The 25769-nt window shown below is 34.4% G+C and overlaps 3 protein-coding genes, 1 long non-coding RNA gene and 1 pseudogene across 4 annotated transcripts; 4 read left to right on the forward strand and 1 right to left on the reverse strand.

The window, feature by feature from the left end:
- Nucleotides 1-1867: 1867 nt before the first annotated feature.
- Nucleotides 1868-4211, forward strand: LOC106320164 (lysophospholipid acyltransferase 2). Its single transcript, XM_013758533.1, has 7 exons — nt 1868-2336; nt 2426-2646; nt 2851-3265; nt 3339-3424; nt 3505-3568; nt 3658-3776; nt 3871-4211. Exons 1-7 carry the CDS (start codon nt 1976-1978, stop codon nt 4006-4008), a joined length of 1404 nt encoding a protein of 467 aa, XP_013613987.1. The 5' UTR covers nt 1868-1975; the 3' UTR covers nt 4009-4211.
- A 4840-nt stretch (nt 4212-9051) lies between these two features.
- On the forward strand, nt 9052-10541 carry LOC106320171. The gene is made up of 5 exons (XR_001265710.1): nt 9052-9269; nt 9822-9965; nt 10050-10113; nt 10201-10238; nt 10352-10541. It is a non-coding gene; the product is annotated as an uncharacterized LOC106320171 (long non-coding RNA).
- A 5867-nt stretch (nt 10542-16408) lies between these two features.
- LOC106320163 (auxin-responsive protein IAA16) lies at nt 16409-18442 on the forward strand. Its single transcript, XM_013758532.1, has 5 exons — nt 16409-16760; nt 17308-17564; nt 17639-17774; nt 17892-17953; nt 18036-18442. The coding sequence occupies exons 1-5, from the start codon at nt 16558-16560 to the stop codon at nt 18071-18073; spliced, it is 696 nt and encodes a 231-aa protein (XP_013613986.1). The 5' UTR covers nt 16409-16557; the 3' UTR covers nt 18074-18442.
- A 2674-nt stretch (nt 18443-21116) lies between these two features.
- Nucleotides 21117-23058, forward strand: LOC106320167 (annotated as a pseudogene).
- A 49-nt stretch (nt 23059-23107) lies between these two features.
- Nucleotides 23108-23936, reverse strand: LOC106320170. The gene is made up of 2 exons (XM_013758541.1): nt 23429-23936; nt 23108-23347 (listed from the first exon to the last, which is right to left on the reverse strand). Exons 1-2 carry the CDS (start codon nt 23913-23915, stop codon nt 23268-23270), a joined length of 567 nt encoding a protein of 188 aa, XP_013613995.1. The 5' UTR covers nt 23916-23936; the 3' UTR covers nt 23108-23267.
- Nucleotides 23937-25769: the final 1833 nt, after the last annotated feature.

A 25769-nucleotide genomic window follows, 5' to 3' on the forward strand; every position in this document is an offset into this window, starting at 1 on the left:
AAGAGTGATAATTTGACTTATATGCACACACCAATTTATTACATAATAGTAACTGATTTCTTAGTTATTTAATATATATATTTATTATTTTATTATTTCATAATATGCAAAAAAACATAAAATAAATATAAAATATTTATTCTGCAAAAGGTGCAGATTTTAACCTAAGTATGTATCTCTTTAATTATTTTAAATCATAAGCATTTTCTAAATCTCAGGTCAAAACAAACAAACGAAATGAGAATAAACTTCAAAATCAATATTTATATCGAACAATAACCAAAATGAAAAATAAAAAATATTAAAAATATATAGGATTGGCACGTGAACGTAAACTTTTCATAACCATAATTAATTTTTAAATTATTAAATCATAATATAAAACTGAGCTGACATAGTTTCATTGTAATCAAATAGACCCGATATTTTTCGACCTAAACGTTAGGTTCTTATGCGGTAAGTGATTTTTTGACGTAAAAGTTTTATTAAAAATAAGATCAGCTCATCAGTAAACAAATTATGTAATTAACAAAAAGTTTAAATTCTTTTTTTAAAGACCAAAATATTAATTCAATCAAAAATATATATTTATTTTTCCGTATAATATTTTTAAATAATTTTTATATAAATTTAGCGTATGTCTTATCCTAATACATGTTATTTATGTGCATCTTACGCTATTCAATCATGTACTATTGATTATACTTTATATTCCTTAAATTAGCATAATTTTGAGTTGATCTATGAACCTAACATAAATTTCTTAAAGGTTTAAGTTATTGAATTTTTTAGACAGTCAAAAAGTAAAAATAAGAGTGAAAAGAGTGACATCCTCAACGTGTCTCCGACTGGTTTCGCCAGACTCTCTGACTTCTCCGACGAGTTCCGAGTCTTACCGGCTCCATCTCGTGTTGCCCTCTGCTCAGCCGTCGACAGTTACTCCGATGAGATTGGGATACGAGTTACCTCTCTTACGCCTCCCCTCTACACGTTCGCTATCTCCCCTCTCGACTGCCACCCCGAGACTGAGTCTGGAAAGTGTTGCCGGGTTGGTACACCATCACCGTCACCCGCCGTCCACCTCTGTCTCATCCTCGTAACCAAGCAAACTCTAATTTCCTTCTCCGAAGATATCACCCAGGCCTGGGCTTATGTATCTAGAATGGGCCTAGAGCTCAATCAAAATGTCTTGTGTGGGGTAGATTTGGGCTTATGCTTTTTTTCCACCACCGCAAAGGCTGTACCGTCGACGACTCTGTGTGTAGTCCTACTCTGGTAGCCTCTTCGCACTTCACTGCAACATCGAGAGATCCATCCATCTTCAGAGACAGTTTTCTGCTGTTCTCAAAACCCATCAATTGAGTTCGATTACGACGTTTGTGCGTTCTTTCGAACGCGGACTTTAAGATTAGAAGTGAAGCTTCTCTTTGGGTCTTTTCTCTCTTTTGCCACATCTATCTTTTGTCTTGTTTTAGCTATTTTCGTCTATCAGTTTACCGTCGAATTTTTTTCCGGTTGTAAACAATTTAGTCCATCGAACCTTTAATTTTAATATAAGCATTTGGTGTTTAAAAAAAAAAAAGATTGAAAAGAGTGAAAGATAAAGCAACCTAGCAGCTATATATGTATTGTAAAGGAGTATATTTTATTTGTAAGATGTGTTATTCAACTATATATCTCGGATATAAATGAGAGATATTTATTCCTAACAAATACCACCCATTTAGTAAGTTGTTAGATGAAACCTATAAAATGGTCAATAAAACGCGACCCAATACGGCGGTGTTTTAATTTTCGATACGTCCAAGAAATTCTTGTCGTTAATTAGTATTGTCAAGACCAAACATTAAAAGGGTGTTATTGTAACTTCGTCACTTATCGTCAACAAGATCGAGGACCTAAAACAACAACGACCAGCCTATTAGGGATTCAAACCAGACACTGAGCGACCCGTCGTAACTAGTTCACAGACACCATGGAATCGCTCGACATGAGTTCCATGGCGGCCTCGATCGGCGTATCGGTCGCCGTTCTCCGTTTCCTACTCTGCTTCGTCGCAACGATCCCAGTCTCCTTCGCGTGGAGATTCGTCCCGAGTCGACTCGGTAAACACATCTACTCAGCTGCTTCTGGAGCCCTCCTCTCTTACCTCTCCTTTGGCTTCTCGTCGAATCTTCACTTCCTCGTTCCCATGACCATTGGCTACGCTTCGATGGCGATATATAGACCAATGTGTGGATTCATCACTTTCTTCCTCGGTTTCGCTTATCTCATTGGCTGTCATGTGTTTTATATGAGTGGGGATGCTTGGAAAGAAGGAGGCATTGACTCTACTGGTAAACTCTTTTTGTAGATTTATGATGGTGGAACCACATTATGCTTGTCGATTGTTTCTTTTAGCTGAGTTTGATTTGTATGTTTTTAGGAGCTTTGATGGTGTTGACGTTGAAAGTGATATCGTGTTCTATAAACTACAACGATGGGATGTTGAAGGAAGAGACTCTCCGTGAGGCTCAGAGGAAGAACCGTTTGGTTCGGATGCCTTCTCTCATTGAGTACTTTGGTTACTGCCTTTGCTGCGGAAGCCACTTCGCTGGCCCTGTCTTCGAAATGAAAGACTATCTTGAATGGACCGAAGAGAAAGGAGTAAGCTTTCGGTTCTCGATCTTGATTTCTTTATTTACGGATTCTTGATTCTTGATTCTTGATTTACGAACTCTTTATTTTTTCGGTTCTTGATTCTTGGTTTATTAGTTCTTGATTTATCATTTTTGATTCTTGATTTATCGGTTATTGATTAATGATTTGTTGGTTCTCGTTTGTTTGTTGTTTGCTTGATTTGTTGGTTAGATTTGGGCTGTTACTTCTGGGAAAGGGAAGAGACCATCGCCTTACGGAGCAACACTTCGAGCTATATTACAAGCTGGGATCTGTATGGCTCTGTATCTCTACTTAGTCCCTCAGTTCCCATTAACCCGGTTCACTGAGCCAGTGTACCATGAATGGGGTTTCTGGAGAAGATTCGGTTACCAATACATGGCCGGTTTCACGGCTCGTTGGAAGTACTACTTCATCTGGTCGATCTCAGAGGCTTCCATCATCATCTCCGGTTTGGGTTTCAGTGGTTGGACCGACGAAAACACTCAAACAAAGGCCAAATGGGACCGTGCAAAGAACGTCGATATCTTAGGTGTTGAGCTAGCCAAGAGTGCTGTTCAGATTCCTCTTGTGTGGAACATACAAGTCAGCACTTGGCTCCGTCACTGTGAGTAGCTGAGGAGTAGATTGTCATAATCTTTATACGCAATTTAACCGTGTTTCTTGGTGTTTAAATGCAGATGTGTATGAGAGAATTGTGAAGCCAGGGAAGAAAGCTGGCTTCTTCCAGCTGCTAGCTACTCAAACCGTTAGTGCCGTGTGGCATGTGAGTGCTCCTTCTTCCATAATGATTCAATCTTTTTTGTTTGTTAAGTAATCGAAATCTTTACTTGTTTCTCTTTGCAGGGACTGTATCCTGGATACATTATATTCTTTGTTCAATCAGCATTGATGATCGATGGTTCAAAAGGTATAGTGCTTCTCGCCTTTTTAACTTTCATTCACGTTTGTTATCTTTATCTTAAAACATGTTTTCTTTTTTTTTTTTTCATTGAGCAGCTATTTACCGTTGGCAACAAGCAATGCCTCCGAAGATGGCAATGCTGAGAAGTGTTATGGTTTTCATCAACTTCCTCTACACAGTTTTGGTTCTCAATTACTCCTCCGTTGGTTTCATGGTATATATAACTCTTCCCTCTGTTATTTATCGCATCGTGTTAATCATTGTTTCTCAAAATCACTCATTTATTGTTGTTGTGTGATAATGTTCAGGTATTGAGCTTGCACGAAACACTCGTGGCCTACAAGAGTGTATATTTCATAGGCACTGTAGTGCCTATTGTTGTGATTCTGCTCAGCTATTTGGTTCCTGTGAAGCCTGTGAGACCAAAGACCCGGAAAGAAGAATAAATCTGTCTTTATAAATCCAGTGATAACTTATTCTTTTTTTTTGGACCGTTTATGTACACCACGGAACTAATATTTTGGGTTTTATTCTTCTTCAGTTCTCAAATTTTGAAGAAAGACATGTTTTAGATGTGTTTATCTTTGTTTTTCTTACAGACTTTGTTTGTTAGACACACATGCTCTTGAGTGGAAGTTGTTTAAAGCTATTTCCAACCTCGCTCTATTTTTCATTCTATTTGTACGTATAATACATGTTTATATTGCAGACGACCTTGATTTTATAACATACACTATTATATTATGTATATCGTTCAATTAATTTTAAGTTATCGTGTTGATTCAGTGGCCTTGCCCGCTTTGATAGGGTCATTCTTTTTTTTCCCATTAAAATGAAGGATAATACGGTCTTTGCAAATTCATCTTCTTCATGTAACCCTAATAGCGCAGCCACTCAGTTTTTTTTCATCTTTTTTGTTTGAGTTTTTTGATTTTTAATCAACAAAATCAAAGATGTATCATAAATACATTGGATTTGAATAAATATCGGTTTCAGCTTTCGTTTTTCATGGTTTAAGAAATAATTGATTTTATATATAATAATCGTAAAAACACGCCGATTTAATACAGTTTCGCGGTCAACTCGACATGAACTCGTCTAGCCGCGTTTTGCTTTCGATCAGAGACATATCGCCGCGCTCTGTCACCGATGTGCGTGTACTCGGCCGATTACACGGACAAATCGCCGCGTTTTTGAACAGATTGTAAGTAACTCGCAATAAACATGAATATAAGTTATAATTTGTTTTGAATCATGAGAATTTTCATGTTTATTACTTTGTTACTAGGCAAAAGACTATTATACCCTTATTCTATATATATAATAAATCGTTATTTAAATATATTTTTTTATGTTTTCGAATTACACCTTTTCAAATTCGAACTTTTTGTAATTATTTTTTTGAACTTTGTTTTTTTGAGTTTTTTCAAATTTTCTTTTTGAAATTCGAAAATTATTTTTAAAACTATTTTTATTTTTTTAAAAAATTATTTATTTATATATTTATTAGAAATCTAAACTCAACGTTCCAAAAATCCTATACAACCCTCAATTGTAAACCTTAAGTCTATATTAGTTAACTATAGAGTTATAAATGGTATTATGAATGTGGTATTTTAGACAATTTCTTCTGAATCAAAGAGATAATTAATTTAAAAACATATTTTTTTCTTTTCTTTATACTTTTACAGAATCTATTCTATTAAAATAGCAGTGTGACCCATTGATAAAAGTATGGTCCAACTATTATTTCTTTTATCTTTATCATTATTTAGAATATTATTTATTATGATTTATGCCATTAGACCTATATTTAAATTACCAATTGAAAAGACTTGAAAAGATGTAAAACAAAAAATATACCCGCCCTTTAAGGGCGGGTCAGAATCTAGTTTTAATTTAAAACAGAACAAAGCAATAATTTAATTACAGAAATTGATTTTAATTTCGATTTTTTAAACCATTTCTCTCTCTCTCACTTAATTTTCCTCTAACCTCTCTCTAAATCTAGAACTCTCGGAAACAGTCTTCGCGTTCGGTGTCCGGCGGCGGTTCTGTCGTCGGTCACCACCGACTTTTGTTTTTGTTGTACATATTCGACCTATGAGTCGATCTACTCTTCCGTGTGCGGATAAATAAAACTTCGATCGATTTCGATCGACTATGGTTTCGGGTTTGCCGATTTTGCTTTCGCTTGGCGACTTTTTGTATCAATCTCATTCGAGAAGCTCTTCAAGTTTGTTTCTTTTATCTTGATGAGATTGAAATCAGCCTTCCACTTGGTCCTCAATTAAAGCCCATTGGTGAGTTGAGAAGACTCCTTTGTTTTGCCGCCACTTGCATCCCTCTCTATGAGAATCAGTCTTCCTTATAAGAAAGCCAGTTATGGCGTCGAGGATAGCGTCTCTGATTGGGAGTTGATGTAGTTTGATGGATTGCTTCAGCCATCTGTGAAGTCGATTAAGAAGAGTTGGCGTTCTACGGTCCAACAAATGATCGATATTTCGTTATGGCTTATGCGTCCTTTGTTTTGGAATTCCGGTGAAATAAGGGTAGTCCGATCAAGTAACCGAGGTTTAGCTGGAAGGCAATATGGTATAAGCTAATGGAATGGCAACAGAGAAGCGAAGAGATTGGAGGTGAATTTGTTGGAGTCACGGTGGAGAAGCCGTCTCGACGGCCGTGCTTGTTGTCTCGTTGTTGAAGAACACGTAGTGATTACGTGATATCATTGAAGGCTCCACAGTTGACACGCGTTTCACTCTGCTTCCAATTATATTTATTAAATATGTAATCTTTCTGTGACTCTGTTGTTTTCTTATCTATTGCTTGTACTTCTTTAAAAGAAGGTCTCTGTGTCTAATGAAATGAAAGATGTTGACAAAAAAAAAAAAAAAAGATTTTAACTAAATTTTGTTTGCTCTAAAGTTTCTACGTCCAATAACTCTTTGGAGTTTTTGTGTGGTCGGGATTTAGCTTTTTCTTAATTTTTAATAAGAGTCAAAGGTTCTAATTATATTGTTTAAAGTAAATTAAAATATATTCATGATACTCGAGTTAAAAATTAAACTTTAAACTGATAATTTACGTAATCATATCTATAGAATTAACATTTGAACTGAGACTTATATTTAATTATCTAAAATATGCTGTATAAATCATAACTAAGAAAATATTAAAAAACCTTTAAATCCATTATTTTTTATAGATTAGAGAGATTCGAAAAAACATTTCAGATTTATATTATTTCAAACTAGATCAAACAAATGTAAATATTAATCTTTTTAATTTTGTATCTTGTGATGTTATATTTTTTTTGGTCAAACTACTTTTATAAATAAAAGCTTAATCTCCAACAGAGGAGAATTGTTCAACAAACAAGTTAAAGAAGCCAAAATGGCTAACAGAACCGCAGCTACAACAGTCAAGCGAAAGGCATACAAAACAGATAGAAGGCATACAACTCAATTAAGCAACTAAAGACATCATTAATGCTAGAATAAAGAGTAGAAGCTTTGAATCAGAGACCATAATTCAGTGATCTACTTCCTGCCTCCTGGAAGTGCTGCAGCAACTAGTGCATAAGGAGCAACAGAAGTCACGACTAAAACCACAGAGGCATGCACCACTTAGTTAAGCCTGAGAACTGTGAGGAGAACCTCGCTAGCAAAGAGTTGCGGAGTTGTGAGAACCTCCACCGCCAATTAAACAAACATGGAGTCAAAAGGTCAATTGTGTTTTTTGAATAAACAAGTCCTATCTTTCCTGCGGACAAACCTGAAGAGATAGAAAACAAAGCTAACAAGATAGAAATCCAAAGAGCAACCTCACAAGAAGGTAATAAAGGAATACAATAGACTGGAACATCCTCATACTGAAGTAAAGGGATCTTCATACTGAGACTTGAGCTTGTGTTGTTATATGTTTCTATCTTTTATGATATGAAACATAGTTTTTTAGAATTATTCCAGAATTGTTTCAACATGTCACATTTACGTTCAGTGTGTAAACTTTCATATAATAAGAGACTATAATGAAATACATATAATAATGACATGTTTACAATTTAAAATCAGTTATCTATTTGCATTTCTGGTTTTTTTCTCTACGTATAATTTAATAAAAGATAGACATGACACGAAATATTAAATAATGTTTCATGTATTTTTTATTTTTGTAATTTGACGGTGGTAGTTGTTTAAAAATTGAGTTTTTGTTTACTAATTTTACGTTTATAAAAACATAATACAATTTTACATTCAATTTTATTCAGCTCATTTTATAGATTCTTAAAATCTATGTTAAGCCCAAAAAGAGTTCAAATGAGATGAACTAAAAAAATAACATTCTCTTTCATATCTTCAATTGAGAGAATCAAAATCACTATGTTAGCAAAGCGAAAAAAGGCAGGGAGGAATAGGTTATGCAACCAAATTTTTCTCAAACTATTCTGTAACAACAGTATATATCAAATATGTAAACTTTGCAGGAAGTCCTCCGGCTTCATCTTCTTTTATCAGTATTCATTTCCATAAAAATAATCATGTTTTTCTGTTTTTTTATTATACTAAATGACCAAACATCAAAGGAAAGAGTGATATTTATTTATTTCCATATTTGAAGTTGATGATATATAGTAAAGTATTGAATGGTCCATTTAATGTCAGTCATTTAGTAATCCTAGTAAAGCCGGTTCAATTTTTTTTTAAAAGCTTAAAAACAGTCTCAACTTGACAAATAAGCATACTCATCAATGTTGTCATTTAACTAATTCTTTAGGATTAATGTATAAGAACAGCATTAAGGCAAGCTCTTAACTGGGTTTTAAACCTATTTAAGATTTTTAAAAAAAAATGAAAAATAGAAGTAAATACTTCCATGTTCAAAAACTCGCCCGAGTTACCGATTAACCGGACGTTTACACGCTACTCGTCGCTTCACCGTTGCGATTCTTCAAAATCGGTTAATTAATCGGACTTACCAAAAAAATTATATTTTTCGGGTTTTTTGTGTTGGAAATCTAATCATATAGGTGAGATCTACAATTTTTATGAATAATAATAAGTAAACATAGTGATTGGTGGCAGATCTATCGGTGATGGCTATGGAAAGCTAAACGACAATTATATGGAGAAGATGAAGTAATTACATCTTTGCCACTCGTTAAAAGAAAAAACATTAAAAAACAAAAAGTTGGATACTTACGGTTCGAACTCTAGAGGAAGAGGTTATTTGCCTACAACCTACCCATCAGACCATGACAAACAAAAGAATTCAGGTATAAATAGCTGAATTTATAAAAATATATTTGCAAAAATAAAAAAACATGTAAAACTAATCCCCGAGTAATCTCCAATTAATGTTTAATTCGCTAGGCCCCGGTCAACCGCCCGATTCACGCCTAGCGTAATCTCGAACAAGGGTAAATAGAAGATAAGTCGTTTAATCAGGAGAAGAAGAAACGTATCTTAGGAGACAGGTGTCAAAATGTTAATGGGTAGAAGAGAGGTGTCGAGTTTCCGACTTTTCTTTCGTTCTTTGCTTTCTCTCTCTCATGAAACGGAAACGGTGACCGCAGGGAAGAAGAAACGGCGACCGCAGTGCCGTTATCGGGATCTGCAAGTCGTTCAGACCTTTCTTTCGTTCCGAGCAATGCCGTTATCGGGATCTGCAAGTCTTTGATCGCCGGTGGCGTTGCCGGCGGAGTGTGAGTGTTCCTCTTACAAGATTCTATTTCAATTTGTCATTCTACGTGTGTTACTTGCCAATTTTATTACAAAAAGTTTCAATTTTTTGGATCGCATTTTGTTGGATTAGGTCGAGAACTGCTGTTGCTCTGTTGTGTACATTGTCTTAATAAATAAAAATAAGTTTCAGTATTACTCTGTTTTGTCTTTCTAGAAACAGAGCACCGTAATATTGATTTGTGATACTGATAATCAGAAGGTTGAGATATTGATAATCATATCTCGTGGCTATCGCGTCTTGTTCAAAAACAAACGCTGCATAATTCAAAAGTCACGACTTATTACACACACGTTTTGATACAACATTATAACTTACTTAATAACTAAATAACATAAGACTAAGAACTCAATTATAAACTAACACGTTGGAGAGACCGAAGATTTTACTACAGGTGTTAGTTTGTTGTTGTAGTAGTTTTCTTTTGTTGTTTGATTGACATTGATGAACTTTGGATTGGAGTTTGATAGGTTGCTTGAATTCGTTGTTGCTATATCTTGCGTTTTTTCTTCAGGTTCAAAATCTACACAGTATAAAGTACAATGTGACGGTTCAGAGATTAAAGTACAATGGGAAGAAGAAACAACCGCAGGGGAAGAAGAGATCGTATTTTAGCAGCCGAAAGAGAAGAGATTCCGAGCAACATGGATGCCTCAAGGTTTTGATGATACTTGGTTGTTTCAGTCTCTTCCCTAGACTCTCTATAATATGTTTATCTTGATCATATATGTTGATATTTTAGGTGAAAAGAGGAGGAGACTTGAAGAAGAGAAGGGGATTATTATCCGGTTTGTCATTGGTCACAAGTGAGATCTAATTTTCCTTAGTTTCTGATCATTTTTGCACTGTGTATATTGAAGATGTGTGTTCATTGATTCTATATCGAGCCATAGAGGCTGAGGACAGGAGGCATGGAGATTTCTTGAGACTGGTATGTTTCTGATTTTAGTTTGCCGTTTAGATGTGCAAAGGCCTCATTTTTCAGCTCTTGTAATCATATTTACATTGATCTGTTTGTTATTGACGTTTGGATTTGGAAACCAGGAACGGAGAAACCAAGCTTCGTCGAAGATGAAGGAGGCATAGTGCTCATCTCCAACAATCTCTCATCCTCTTCTTTTTCCTCTAGGTATGGTTGCTACTCTCTCATCCTCTTCTAATGTCTAGAGTTTTGTTGGTGTTTACAGTGTTTCTAAAAACTCCAAAAATAAGAGACTTGCATTGGAGGTGCTAACTGTGAGGTCTCTTAGCTATATCTCTTAATCTCACTTTAACTACTTAAAAGTATTAAAAAATTATTAAGAGATCCAAGAAGGGGCTTTAGGATAATCATTGCTCTAAGAGATTTTATAACCCATAGACAAAAAAATATCTGTTTTATAATTGATAAATAATTAAAATTTATGTGTTAAAATCTAGTATTCAATTGACTGTGTCATATGCGGCAAAAAAAAGTAATTACTAAGTATATTTATAGAAGTATAATTTAAGAAATAAAAATTTATGAAATAACTAGAGATTTGTTTTGTCAACAAAAATAACTAGAGATTTATACTAAGAAGATTATGGATCCAAAAACCCAAAATTCCACGGTTTAGATAAAAAAAAAACATAATGATCATGTTGTTTATTGTTTGATATTTATTAAAGCTTTTTATAAAAAGGATAGATGTGGACATTTGGGAAATAAAAATATTATCATCTTTGTTAGATGTGGTTTGGGTTGGTTAAGCCGGTATGTCGGTTGTGATATATATATTGTAGATAAGTCCATATCGTTATGTGATAAGGACGTGAGAGATATGATCGGATCCTGAGAGGATCTTGTGTAGGGTTGTATATAACCTCATAGTATGTTGTCAATAATACGCAACACAATTCCTTCAACATTCTCTCTGAGTTTACATGGTATCAGAGCCAGTCAAGTTTTGGGGAGAGAGTGTTCTTGCTGCTGTGCATGTCATAAACAGAACACCATCGAGCTTGCTTGATGGCAAAACACCTTATGAATGCCTGTATGGGAAGCCGCCAGTCTACACAGACATTAAAGTTTTTGGATGTTTGTGTTTTGCTCATAAGATGTTGCGAGATAAGGACAAGTTTAAAGAACGCAGCAGGCGTTGCATTTTCGTAGGATACCCATTTGGTAAACGTGGGTGGAAGTGTTATGATCTCGAAACACAAGAGTTCTTTGTGTCCAGAGACGTGGTGTTCAACGAAAAAACATTTCCGTAAAGTGATGAGCACATTGTCAAGTCACCGGATCTTGTGATGCCCTCAGCAGTCACTAACACTGATATCGGTGACTATGAAACGGCTCAAGCAGTGACGGACCACAGGGGGAGACACTCGCAAGGAGTTGATAACGCAACAACAGCGTCTGGAGATAAGGAAGCTGAGGTGTTTACACCACCAAACGAGGTGGTCAAGTCAGCGGTGACAGTTCTGGAGCCTGTGATTGCAGAAGAACAAGCTGTTAATGAAGAACCTGCAACAGAATCAGTACCAACACTGGGAAGAGGGCATCGTGTATCTCAACCATCTACTAAGCTGAAAGACTACATCTACTACAACTCACAGAGTCTTCCAGATAAACATAAATTTCTCCCTGTTCCGCCTCCATCATCGTCCTCTACAAATGGTCCAGGTACCACCTCTCACCCGATATCTGCTTATGTATCTGACGCTGTCTTCTCAGAGAAGCATCAAGTCTTCTTAGCAGCTATCACAGCGGGAGTAGAACCACGAAGCTACAAGGAAGCAATGCGTGATCCTCGCTGGAACGCTTCCATGTCTGATGAAGTGGTCGCGCTTGAGAGAGAAAGGACATGGGACGTAACTGACCTGCCTAGGGGGAAGAAGGCGTTGAGTAACAAATGGATACATAAGATCAAATATAATGCGGATGGGACAGATGAGAGGTTGAAATCGCGCCTGGTTGTCTATGGAAATAAACAAGTCGAGGGGGAGGATTATTATGAGACTTTTGCACCGGTGGCTAAGCTAACTACTGTGAGAACCTTGTTGGAAGTTGGAGTGGCATTGAACTGGGAGATACATCAGATGGATGTGCACAATGCCTTCCTCCATGGTGATTTAGAAGAAGAGGTCTATATAAAGCTGCGTCAAGGTTTCCATACAGACAATCCAAATAAGGTGTGTAGGTTGAGGAAGTCTCTCTATGGCTTGAAGCAGGTTCCGCATTGTTGGTTTGCCAAGCTCACAAGCGCTCTTAAGACGTTTGAGTTCAAGCAGTTTTATTCGGACTATTCACTCTTCACATATATAAAAGGTGGGAAGTCGTTGAGAGTACTTGTATATGTAGATGACTCGGTGGTTGCGGGTAATGACCTGGTGATGCTGGAAAAGTTCAAGGGCTATTTGAGCAAATGTTTCAAGATGAAGGTTCTAGGAAAGCTGAAATACTTTCTGGGTATTGAAGTGGCGAGAGGACCAGAGGGTATGTTCTTGTCAGAGAGAAAGTACGCCCTTGACATCATTACTGAAGCAGGGTTGCTTGGTTGCAAGCCAGTATCTACTCCCATGGAACATAATCACAAACTCCTTTCCGAGTAAGGTCCTTTGTACAAAGATCCAGCTCGGTTCAGGAGGTTCGTCGGACGTCTAGTGTATCTTGCCATTACCCGGCCAGAGCTGTGTTACTCTATTCATGTCTTGTCGCAAGTGATGCATAAGCCACGAGAAGTTCACTGGGAGGCAGTTGTTCGTGTTCTGAAGTATCTGAAGGGGTCGCCAGGACAGGGGATCATGCTGAAAGCTGTTAGTGACCTGCGTGTGTGTACCTTCTGTGACTCCGACTGGGCGTCATGTCCAAACACTCGCAGGTCCTTGTCAGCGTATGTTGTGTTACTTGGAGACTCTCCAATTTCGTGGAAAACCAAGAAACAAGACACTGTCTCGCACTCGTCAGCTGAGGCGGAGTATAGGTCGATGGCAGCGGCTTTGCGAGAGATGAAGTGGCTCAAACGACTGCTGGCTGACATGGGGATAAGACATAACATGCCAATGGAGCTGTTCTGTGACAGTAAGTCAGCCTTGTATATTGCAGCGAATCCAGTTTTCCATGAAAGAACGAAGCATATAGAGGCGGTAGTACTGAATGTTTCTCACCTAGGTTCTCTCTAGGTTCTATGGGTTTTTTATATTTTTGCGGCCAATAGAATCTGAATTAGCTTTCGAGCAGATCAGATTTCAATTTGTATTGTGATCAGACCTTCATTCAAGTTAATGATATTTACACTTTTAGCAAAAAAAAAACAAAGTGAGCAACATTACCAAATTGTTGTAATAAATATTATGTTCAGTTTTAGAAAATGATTGATACTGGTAAGTCACCTGGTTATTTGAGCCAAGTGCTTGATGTTCGGTGTGGGTTTGTTTCTTAATTAACCCAAAATCGTGCCAAAATTGACTTGTAACTCTGAAATAAACAAATAGGAATATACCATTCGTTCCTAGAAGTAGGTTTTTATATTTCTTGTAACATAATATTAATTTTTAGTTTTGAGATATTTTTGGTATTAATATTAATAAATTGTACATTTTAAAAATATTAATCTAAAATTTTAGTTTTCTAAATATTATATGTTGATAATTATTAAAAGTATATAGTAACATAAGTTATAACCTAATTCTAATAATTCTTATATTTTTAATACGTATTAAAATTTAGAAAATTTATCCATTAAAAGTGGAAAACAGATAATTTAGATTTTTCGAGATAAAGAAAGACAATTTATTTAAAGGCATAATCTCCTTTTTCTTTTCTTTGCAGAACTAAATTTAAAACAAAACAACTTTTTGGTGTAAAAACAAACAATATTTATTTAAAGAAAAATAAATATTGTACTTGGTTTAATAACTCTTTTGGGTTTTATTCGGTTGGGGTTTAGTTTCTTATATTCTGTTAAACCTAAGAATAATAAGTTCAGTTATTTAATTTTCAGTTAGAAGTATATTTTCATTAAAAACAGGAATCGTGGTCATCATTTTATGATTAGTAGTTTTTTTATGTTGCAAAAAAGTATTTTTTATATTAATCTGACAGCTTAGGACTAGTAATTTATTGTATAATATTTTATTGCTATATAATTTTTAATTTTATATATATCAAACTGTCAACAGATTTGACATGTGTCAATCATCTGATTACTAAATTTAAAGTATTTTATTATAAAATATATTTTTAGCATATGTCCAAAATTTAATCATTTTACTAACATGTATTTCGATCATGTTAACTAAGTAATGTGTTGACAAAAAAAAAAAAACTAAGTAATGTTAAAAATAAAATTTATGTTATAAACCAAATGATGATCGACCATGGACCAGCTCGTACTGCAGGCCCACACACATTAGGAAAAAAAAAAAAAAAACTTTGACGACATGGGTGTATGACATGTTTTCGTCATATCACATGGTTGACCATTTAATATATATATAGCAAAAACAAACTTGGAATTTCTATGTGATTTTGAAGGCTTTGTTTTCCTGTTTTCGTAATCGGGTGTAGTAAAACACAAGTACATATTTTGTGTTAACTTATATCGAGATTTAAACGTGATGTGCACATTTCAAAACCTTTTTAATCTAAACATTGTAAGGAAACCATATATAATACCACTATCACACTACCGTATTTAAATGTTTGCAACAAAATAACGATTGATGTCTGATGAGAAACTGAAGTGTTTTATCGACTAATCCCCAAAACAGTGAAGTTTAAAGAATTTATATATGTTTCCCTATAAGATTGTACAATGTTGTAGAGATATTGTGTCTAGCTTTCGTTCTCTCAACCAATAAATCGGTTCATAGACATTTCGCCTCGTAGAAACAGAGATTTCCTAATATCTTTGCAGTCATTTTGCTATTCTCTCCGTATCAGTTTAATTGGTGTTTAAGGATTTTGATTTTGTTTTAAAATATGTGATGTTCTCACAATTCTAAATGAAATTTAATGTCATTTGAAATTTTTGACAAATTATAAAATATTGCATCTTTTTCTTATTAATTGAATTAGTTTTATTTAATGTTATTTTATGTTACCAAAGCTAATTACATAAAAATTTGTATTTTCTTAATATTTGTGTAAAAAACTTAAACACTTCTTAAAAAGATACAGAGGGATATGTTTTTTATATTTTCATAAAAGGTCAACTGTCTAACCTATTGTACTGTGTAGTTACTCATGTTTGTTTGACAAAAAAAAAGTTACTCATGTTTAATATAGCACTAGATTTATCCCAACATTATATCATATCCTAAGCATCGATCAGAAGGGAATGTTTGCTTATTACCTACATAGTGAAAGTCATCTGAAACTGATAAATGAATATTCACACTTACATGAATAAATATACCTTAATCTCTAGTTTTCCTTTTCACAGTATTTTAACAAACAAGACAGAAGCACATGGAGGAACCATACTACGAAAACGCTATGGCAGACCAAGACTTTAGTTTATTTAAATTCCTTAAATTTTATTTATTTCAATTATTTTTGTCGGCATTATTATATCAAAATTATTAATTTGCACTAAAATAAGGCAAGCATATCACTTGTGAATGGCGGGCCCCATAAGAAAGACAACGAATCCATGGAATCAAAACACATGTTTGAAGCTGACAACTTTCCCATCTATGGGACCCACACTGTCTTAGCTGTCATTGTATTCTAATTTTAATTTAAATAGATATAAAAAAATCCGACAAAACACGCTTTTGTTAATATTATTGGTTTATCTTTTCTTCTGTATTGTTTCAATAAGATTAATTGCATTTTATAAACTAAATGTATGATTTAAAACGGATCAATTAAAGCACTAGAAGAGAGAAATACAAAATAAAATAAGAACCTAAAAATATGGAACAGAAAGAAGAAAAACTGCGCCAACTTGGCCTTTGTCCATTGGCTTGGCCGCAATTATTCCGGGAATGTGACGCCATTCATGACATCATTATCTCTCGACAACACTCTTTACGGTCCAACCAATCCCAGCATTCACGTGGCAGCATCTCACCCGTTCAAATAATAATCCACAAACAATGAATTCGATATATATTTTATACCACACACGATCCAATATTTAGCACCTTGTTTCAAACACATCTCACATCCTTCTATTTCTCTCTCTCCTCCAACGTTTTAGTATTTGAAAGAATAAATCAAAAGAACCAAAAAAACCCTAGAAACAAGACAATCTTTGTTCTAATCAGTATCAAGCAAGATGATCAATTTTGAGGCGACGGAGCTGAGGTTAGGGCTGCCGGGTGGCAATCACGGAGGAGACATGGCCATGAAAAATAATGGGAAACGAGGATTTTCTGAGACCGTTGATCTCAAGCTGAATCTTTCATCGACGGCTATGGATTCGGTTTCCGTAGTTGATTTAGAGAATATGAAGGAGAAGGTCGTAAAACCACCAGCCAAGTAAGAAACTAAACTTTTTATCTATATTCCTATTAATATGTGTATTCACGAATCACGATCCTCTAAAGTAGAAGTAGTGATATGGATGTATTGAAATAATTAGATTATCTGTGAACAGATTAGGAAATAGATAACACGAGCCGGTTATGGTTTATCTGAGAGATGTATAGGCTTTAACACGATGAATGATTACGCTAATTAGAGCAGCTATGCAAATTATTCTCCAGAGATCTGTCATTTTTTTAGTTTTACTCCATGTTTTCAACAGTTTTTACATAATATTATTTAAAATGTGATTAATAATAGCCAATAAAGAAAGCTAGGTTGATGAGTGTTCTGTCTGAAGGTTTGGTCGGGAAGAATTAAGAAAAATACAAAACATATGGAATCTTTACTTTATCTACGTAAACTAAATTAATATTTGGACAACTACATCCACCTAACATCCGACACGTGTTAAGCAACTAGATGATTTTAATTTTTTTTTATTAAATACGCTAATTAATATAATTGAAATTAACAACTAAAAATAATTACGGAATTTCAGGGCACAAGTTGTGGGATGGCCACCGGTACGATCTTTCCGGAAGAACGTCATGTCAGGCCAAAAGCCAACCGCCGGAGATGCCGCCGAAGGAACGGAAAAGACTTCCAGCAGCAACGCAGCCACTTCCTCTGCCGCAGCTTACGTGAAAGTTAGCATGGACGGCGCACCGTACCTAAGAAAAATTGATTTGAAACTTTACAAAACATATCAAGACCTCTCCGACGCCTTAAGCAAAATGTTCAGCTCTTTTACCATAGGTAAATATAAAAGACGACAATATCTATATTAAAAACTTAAACTCGTTATTTAATTATCTTTACAAAAAATTCAGGCAACTGTGGACCACAAGGAATGAAAGATTTTATGAACGAGAGTAGGTTGATCGATCTTTTGAACGGATCAGATTACGTTCCAACTTATGAAGATAAAGATGGAGACTGGATGCTTGTAGGAGACGTACCGTGGGGGTGAGTGTTATTATAAGCTAATAAGCATATATATATTATATGTTTACATACTTTAGTATTTTTTTGTTGCAACTAAACACAAATATTTGCTTACGTTTCATTTGGATTATTTTTTAGGATGTTTGTTGATTCATGCAAACGCATAAGAATAATGAAGGGATCAGAAGCAATCGGACTTGGTTAGTATTTTCAATCCAAAATTTATTGTACACTCTTAAGATTATGTGCCCTTTTGTTAATACTATTATCAATTGACTGCAGCTCCAAGGGCATTAGAAAAGTGCAAGAACAGAAGCTGAGAGCTCTGAGAAAATGACCGGTTCGATCCGGTTGGATATCTCAAACCGAGAAAAGCCAAACCGGCTCGAAACTACTATTACGAGCAGGGAGTTTGCATGCGTATAATATTCATAAATAATAATTAATATTGTGGTGTATTACATTTTATAAATTCAAACCTTTTTGTTATATGTATAATATTATATACATATATATATGAATATGTATATTAGGTGGCATCTATGTATTTCCGCTTTGAACAACTTTTGTTTTTACGCATTATTGTATTGTCTATATGGTTACGTATCCGTAAGACATCTTAATGTGTTACTTTGACGTGACAAAGTATCATTCACGTTTAGTGTATTACATTACTATTTTTCTTTCCACTGTAAACTCATTTTGGACCTCTTTTCCCTTTCTTATTTGTTTTTTATAAGCGGATCGTTAAATGACATGAAAATGTTAATGGTCGTAAACTGATAAATTAAATTTAATAATTTCTTCAATCATTTTCGTATGTATTTCCTAATTCCTATTGGTGTTGTTCTTGAGTATTACATATATCATTTTTGGTCTTTCTTCGTTGAACCACATATGACAACTTTAAATAGATCAAGGTGATGTGCGATAGTGGACTGTGCAGGAGCATGTGGATAATCCGATAATGTACAGTTGTTGGGGGACAATATATTATCAATGAATCACAAATAAAATTAACAATGTCTTTAATATGCATGCTCCATTATTGATGATGTACGCTGTCATCCATCGCTTAAAAAAACAATACTACCTCCGTTTTAAAAAAACAATACTACCTCCATTTTTAAATGTACAATGTTTTAAAGAATTTTGATGTTCTAATATATAAGATGTTTTCATTTCTCTAGGTAATTTTTTATTTTATTAAAAATTGTGCAACCAATCATATTTGATAATCTATTTTGTAATTGGTTAAATAACATTAATTTATATTTTTAATGATATTTTCTAGACAAAACAATAATTTTCTTAATATGCGTGTTTTTATTTAAATATCTTATATTTAGGAACAGAAGGAGTAGATTACAACGATGATATTTGTTTTATCTATTTATCTAATTCTTGCTAATTTATCTTACTCTGGATTAAGAGCATCTCTAACTCCATTTCATAATTTACTGCAAAATGGAGTGAGAAATGGAGGGATGAACAAACAAAAAAAAAATTACTCACTTTTTTGTTTGTTCATTACTCCATTTTCCACTCCATTTTGCAGTAAATTATGGAATGAGGTTGGTGATGCTCTAAAACACCAAGAATAAATAGTAATTTAATTGTAAAACTAACCACATATATTTATTTGTAGAATTAGCCAACAAAAAAAGTTTGCTCAAATAGCTGTTTCAAAATATATAGCTGCTTAGAGACAAAAAAAACTGAGAATTAACAAAAGAATTAGGTTACATAAAGAGTAATGCGAAGATGGATTGGTTTAGAAGATCAAGAAGCTTTTGTTAATTAAATCAAGCGGAGTAGAAGAAATCAAGGTTTTGCTATAAAGTTCATAGTGAATGATGTATCAATTGAGATCAATATGTGATAGATCGTGAATATTCTTATGAGGATACCAAGTACCAACCAAGGCAAGCACCGTTACATTTCTTTCACTTGAGAGAAAAAAGGAGATTAGGTTAAACTATGAATTGAATATGAATAGAAAAGCAGAGATGATTCTTTTTATGTATATGCAATATCATAGTTTAAACCATTGCGGGAAACATGGATAATTCTTGAATTTGGCAGATCTGGATTGTAATTACAAATATTTTAATGAATCTAATCTATTAATTTATAACCTTATTTTTTATCTACTTACAAATAGTCTATTAAACCATTACATTTAACTAGTTTTCCTATTATTTCTACTATACCTAACATAATAATTATTAAATATATACTCTAACCTAAAATTAAGGAACTTAATAACTAATCTATTTTTTTAAATAATTAATTAAATTTTTATCAACTCTATTTTAAGTAAATAATCAATTATACTTTATTTATTAATATAAAAAGAATTATATATGCCTACTAATTCATATATACAAATTCACTTTAGTTCAAATGAAAGAAAAAAATTCTTTAAAACCCTCACCAAATACATAATAATATATTTTTATACATAAAATACTAAAATTATATATATATATATATATATATGATAAAATAAATAGTAATAGTCATTAATATTTAATGATATAGTGAAACATGTTATTATTGATATTTTTATGAGTATAGTTTCACGGGCTATTCCAACACATATCAAATATTTATCAAATATAAAACTAATTGAACAAAACATAAAACATACTTTAAGTTAGGCTTGAGCGTTCAGGTACCCGTTGCGATACGGGTTGGATATTTGGAATTTTGTTTCTAATTTATATCACATCCTAGATCTCATTCTGGTAAATTTGTAAGTATAAATCGGGTTCGAATATAACACGTCGATTTTGCTTCTAAATTGTATCGCATTTAAAATCCATAAAGTAATCATATATTATCCCAGTTCAGGTTATATGGGTTCGGTTATATCCGAAGTTAAATCCAAAATTAAAAAGCAAAACATAAGAAATAAATTTATTTATATAGGATTGGATATTTAAGGTACTTATTGAAGATTTAAATACTTATTTTTATATATAATTTCAAAATAAATATATAATTGAATATTTTAAGTACATATTTATGTTTCAGATATTTATATTTGTGATTAATTTCGACTTTCATATCAGTTTTATGGATTTTTTGGATTTTCAGTTTTTCGGGTTGTCCGTCGGGTTCGACTGATAATACTTCGGTTCGGATATGTGGTGTACCACACTACAGAACCTATTCTGGGATTTATTATATTTCGCACTGGATATGGATCAGATACTTTTTGTTTGAGTTTGGTACGGACTTTGGATTACAGATTTTATACACAGATTTATTTTAAATGAAAAGAAAATACGATTATATTAAAAAAATTACCAAAAATTATCTTGCGCTCCGGTGAAAATCTAGTTTTTATTTAAAATGATGAGGCTCTTGTATACATTTATAGACAGATACTTGAAGAGAGAGAAGAGAGAGAAGAGAGAGAAAGTAGATCTCAGTGTTGGGTTCGACGTACGGCCGGCGCGTGAGCGTGCGTGCCGTCGCCGGAGCCTGTTGTCCTTCAGCATAAATTGTCCGGTCTTTGTCTCCTCCCCGTCGCCTCCGGCGTCCGCCTTGTCTAAGTTCTGGCCAACCACCACCCGTGGTGTCTCTGTTCTTGGAGTGAATACGCGGTTGCTTGGAGGTTATGGCGTGGTGAAGACGCTCGTAGTGTGGGTTTTGATTCCGGGAGATGGAGGCTTCCACAGCTCCGTCGCCGCCGACTTTTGTTTCCAGGAGGTGGTAGTTTCTTCAGCTTCGCCGTCGTCGGCTCTAGTCTCCGAGGGGTGAAGGCTTCAACAGCTTTGCGTTGCTGCCTTTAGGTATTTCGTTGCGGTTCTTAGAGTTTGGGTTTCGATTATGGATCGAGTGGGTCTTGTTTGTCTCTCTAGTGTTGGAGCTTTGGCCTTGTCGGATGAGATCTCGAAGAGCGATGAAGCTCTCCGACGGGTAGACAGAGTTGGAAAAATATAGATGATTTCGGCGGAGGCTCTGCGGGTTCTGAGCTCCGACGAAATGAAGTTGCGGTGATGTGATTCTGGCGGTGAGTCGAGGCGGGGAAGGTCAAGTCGAGGCGGGTGCGACGCGTGTCGTTCTGATGGCATAGATGCTCCCACGTGTCCAACAGCCATCTTCCTTGACGCGTGACTCGGCCGACGTTGCACGGGCTTTTAATGTTTGGGCCGACGGCCCGGTTAATAGGTCCGTTTGTTGCCTTTTGGCTTTTGGATCTCTGACCTTTTGATTATGTAATTGGGTCTTGGACTGTGTATTCTGGGCTTGTCCGTTTTATCAATTAAAAAAAAACTATTGACGGAAAAAAAAATACATTTATAGACAGAGAAAGATGCATATTAGACCACCAACAAAAAACTTATCGATCATGAAGACCGGACTTAGCATAACCATCATACTGTTATCATACACGGTGGCTACGGTGGCTGGTACGGACTTCCAAGCCGGAAGTCAGACTTGGGAAGCGGGCCTAGGATCCAAGGAGCTAGTGCGTTGAACATACGCGCCACCTACCATTTCTACAACCCTGAGCAGAATAACTGGGATCTGATGGCCGTGAGTGCTTATTGCTCCACGTGGGATGCTGATAAATCATACGCGTGGCGGTGTAGGTATGGCTGGACCGCCTTCTGCGGACCGGTTGGTCCTCAGGGTCATGATTCTTGCGGCAATGCTTGAGGGTATGCGATTATGATTTTGTATATATTCTTTTTATTACTAGGGTGTGCGTTATATATTTATAACAAAATGATTTTAGTTACAAATATCACAAAAAAAAACTGCAATAGATAATTTAATATTGAAATTCGCTTGTTAATATATATTTTTCTTTTGAAAATGATATATATTTTATAAAAGTTCAACTTGTCCCTCTCGTATATTAGATAATATACTAGTACGAAAGCTTAATGACATCAATGTTAGTGTGTTAGTGAATTTGAAGGTATCATATATAAGCCGGAGTTTTACTGTAACTAATCAAAGCCGGATTTTTTTAAGGTAATCATAGACTGGTTTTTAAAATCCGGTGTGATGAACTTTTGGTTCTAAATTGATGGAGGTGAGGAACGTTATGACGAATGCAGTAGTAATGGTGAGAATAGTGGACCTTTTCAAAATATTGGATAACGATGGTGTTGGCTAATGGCTATGAACAAGGTCAACTCATTGTTGACTATGAATTTGTTGACTGTGACGATGAACTAATTAATCAGCCTGGTCATTCCAAAAACATCCTTGTTTCGGCCATTGATCGCGTTTGATATTAATCGTTTTAGAGGTCAAGATCTATCTACACTTTTTAATAAAAAGGCCTATGTTGTGTTGTTCTTGGTGGTTTTCGAGATACACAATCCAAGACCATATAAAAATCTCTTTGGTATATACAGTTTATGAACAAGAAAGGCTTTATTGTTTCTTATCTTTTGTTGCCTTTACACAAAGTATATACACAACCATAAAGTGATTCTCTTACTTCCTATCCTTTAAAAGAAAATCTTACAATCACATATACACTTATCAATATGTCTGCATCACATAACATGCAACTGCTTGTGCCCAATGTCTCAATCTCTGCTTCACTTGTTGCGGATTGTCCCCTACCAAAAACATCCACCAAAACAACACTCAGTTTCATGACTTTGATCACAATGTTTAGTAGCTTTATTCTTTTTTTTTACCTGGACACACGATCTTTAATGAATCTGAATCAGTTTTCTTAGGGCTACAAGGTATACTCATCGAGAAAACTGATGCAGATGCGCTGCTGCTACGGCTGCTGCTAGGTGAAGCCAGAGGTGAGAGGTGACGATTCACTGCAAAGTAAAGATCAAGAGCTGGTAATGTATTGCAAAGCTTTTGTCCTGCTTCTTCATTGAAACCAAAACCTAGCTCAATGGATTCTTTAAGCTCGTTTAAATCCTCATCGGTTAGTTTCTTCTGTTCACTAAGATTGTCTGAAACGCGCATCTTCTTCTCTTGAATCATTATCATCTGACGTTTTCTTCCTTCCCAAGCAATGTCTCGTGGTGACTCACACATAGATAGTTGTTCCGTTAACCGTTGTTTTGGCTTCTGTGAGGCTACAGGCGTCGTTGCTGCCGTTCTGACCTCACGAAGCGCCGGTGTTGAGACTGACAATGTAAGGTTTTCTCTGATTCTCACCATTTTTCATATATATCACTTGACGTGTGTATAAAGCTAATGTGTTACGAAGATGTGGCTTGTGTCTGCAAACTAGAATTCTTCTTTCTTGGTTCTTGTGGGTTTTGTTTAATGTATGTTCTTTGTGAGATGGCCGCGTGCGAACAGGTTACGCGGCCAACAAAGAGGTTAAAGTGGGTCGGGTTGATCAGATATGTCTTTCTTTTTTATGCCCTTTTTTTTGTTAGGTTTTGCCCAACCCGACCAAATAAACTTTGAGGATACTCGAAGTCGAGGTGCTTTAATGGAGGAAAGCAAGTTAGTTTCCACCATTGATCTATGCAATGGTTATAGTCGAAAAGCTATTTTTCTCCATTGTTTTAATTTAAGGACTTCTTTGTTTAGATCAATAATCATACCAAGAAAAGAGTTTTAGACATTATCTTAGTCTATCTCAATCATGTCAAACTTTCACAATTTTTAGAAAAATATGGTTTTATAAGTTTCTATTTTTCGATAAATGAATTCTTGTTGCATAGTCTTTTTTTTAATATCTCAAACTATATGCTAAACATAGTTGTTCAAAGTAATCTTCTCCTCCTCCATGTATCCTCTAACTACTTCTGCTTCTCTTTCAGACAGAACAACAAAGAACGAGAAAACACCAACACCAGTAACCTCATTGCGTAGAAGACAAGCCAGACGAAACGATAAAATAGAAAGCGAAGAAGAGCGTTTGCTCAAGCTGCATTCATCTTTTTATCTTTATTTGTGCTTAGATACTTAATAAAATATCTGTGTAATGGAATTGATGGTAAGTTCCTAACAAGAATCGGATCCAAAGAATATTAGGATGTTGTGTCTACTCAAGCTGAATATTAACCTGCTATGTGATACTCCATGGAATATGATGTAACGGTTTAGTATGGTTACAAGAGTATTTGATTACCATTTTTGAATACTAAAGTTTATCAGGAAGGAGTCTTGATAAAAGATAACCCATCCAGGTTTTTTAAAAACCATATTGAGATCTTTTGTTCTTTAATAGCCTCATATTTGAACCGCCTACACATAATCATTTGGCTAAAAGTATTTACTAGATTTATCATTGTGATGATCACAAAACAAGAACAAGAACAAGAAAAAACAGTAAAGAATCAAAAATTAAGAATAGAAAAGTACTGAAATCTATACCGTTACACATTAAAAACAGAAACTCCTAAGCATTTGACATTCACTAGACTTGAGAAAAAAAACAGTAAGAAACAAAATATTATAATAGAGACGTGTTGAAATCTGTACCGTTACTTTGCCTTTAATTTTTAACTAGATCCTGATCCGTGCGCCGGGTATGAATTTTCAGTTTTTAATTATTTATTTTATTAAATGATGTATTTGTAAAATTCATTCATATTATATTCATAAAGTAAATATTTTTTTTTTGCATCTTAAACTATATATTTTTTACGAATGTGTGATATCATATAAAAAATATAAAAAAAATGAGTATAGAGTTAATTAGATAATTTTTAAAACAGAAAATTTTCTTTCGTGTGCGATATCATATAAATAATGATCTACCCAGTTAACAAAAATCATGATTATTTTATGTGTAATTTTTTTATTTTGACCATTTTCTTAAAACTATATTAAATTTTACATATTTTAATTAGAATATTTTTAATATTTTTACCTTTTTATTTGAAATGCAACTCAATATTTTTTAAAAGATTATAACAAAATATTTAAAAAATATTTTTCGAATTTGTTTTAAAAATATGAAAATTACATTTTAAATTAAAATTATCCTAAAATATGATAAATTTTGATGTAAACGAAAACTCAAATTATGTCAAAAATAATTATATTCAATGATAA

This window comes from Brassica oleracea, unplaced genomic scaffold (assembly GCF_000695525.1).
Source record: "Brassica oleracea var. oleracea cultivar TO1000 unplaced genomic scaffold, BOL UnpScaffold00834, whole genome shotgun sequence".
Classification (NCBI taxonomy): Eukaryota; Viridiplantae; Streptophyta; class Magnoliopsida; order Brassicales; family Brassicaceae; genus Brassica; species Brassica oleracea.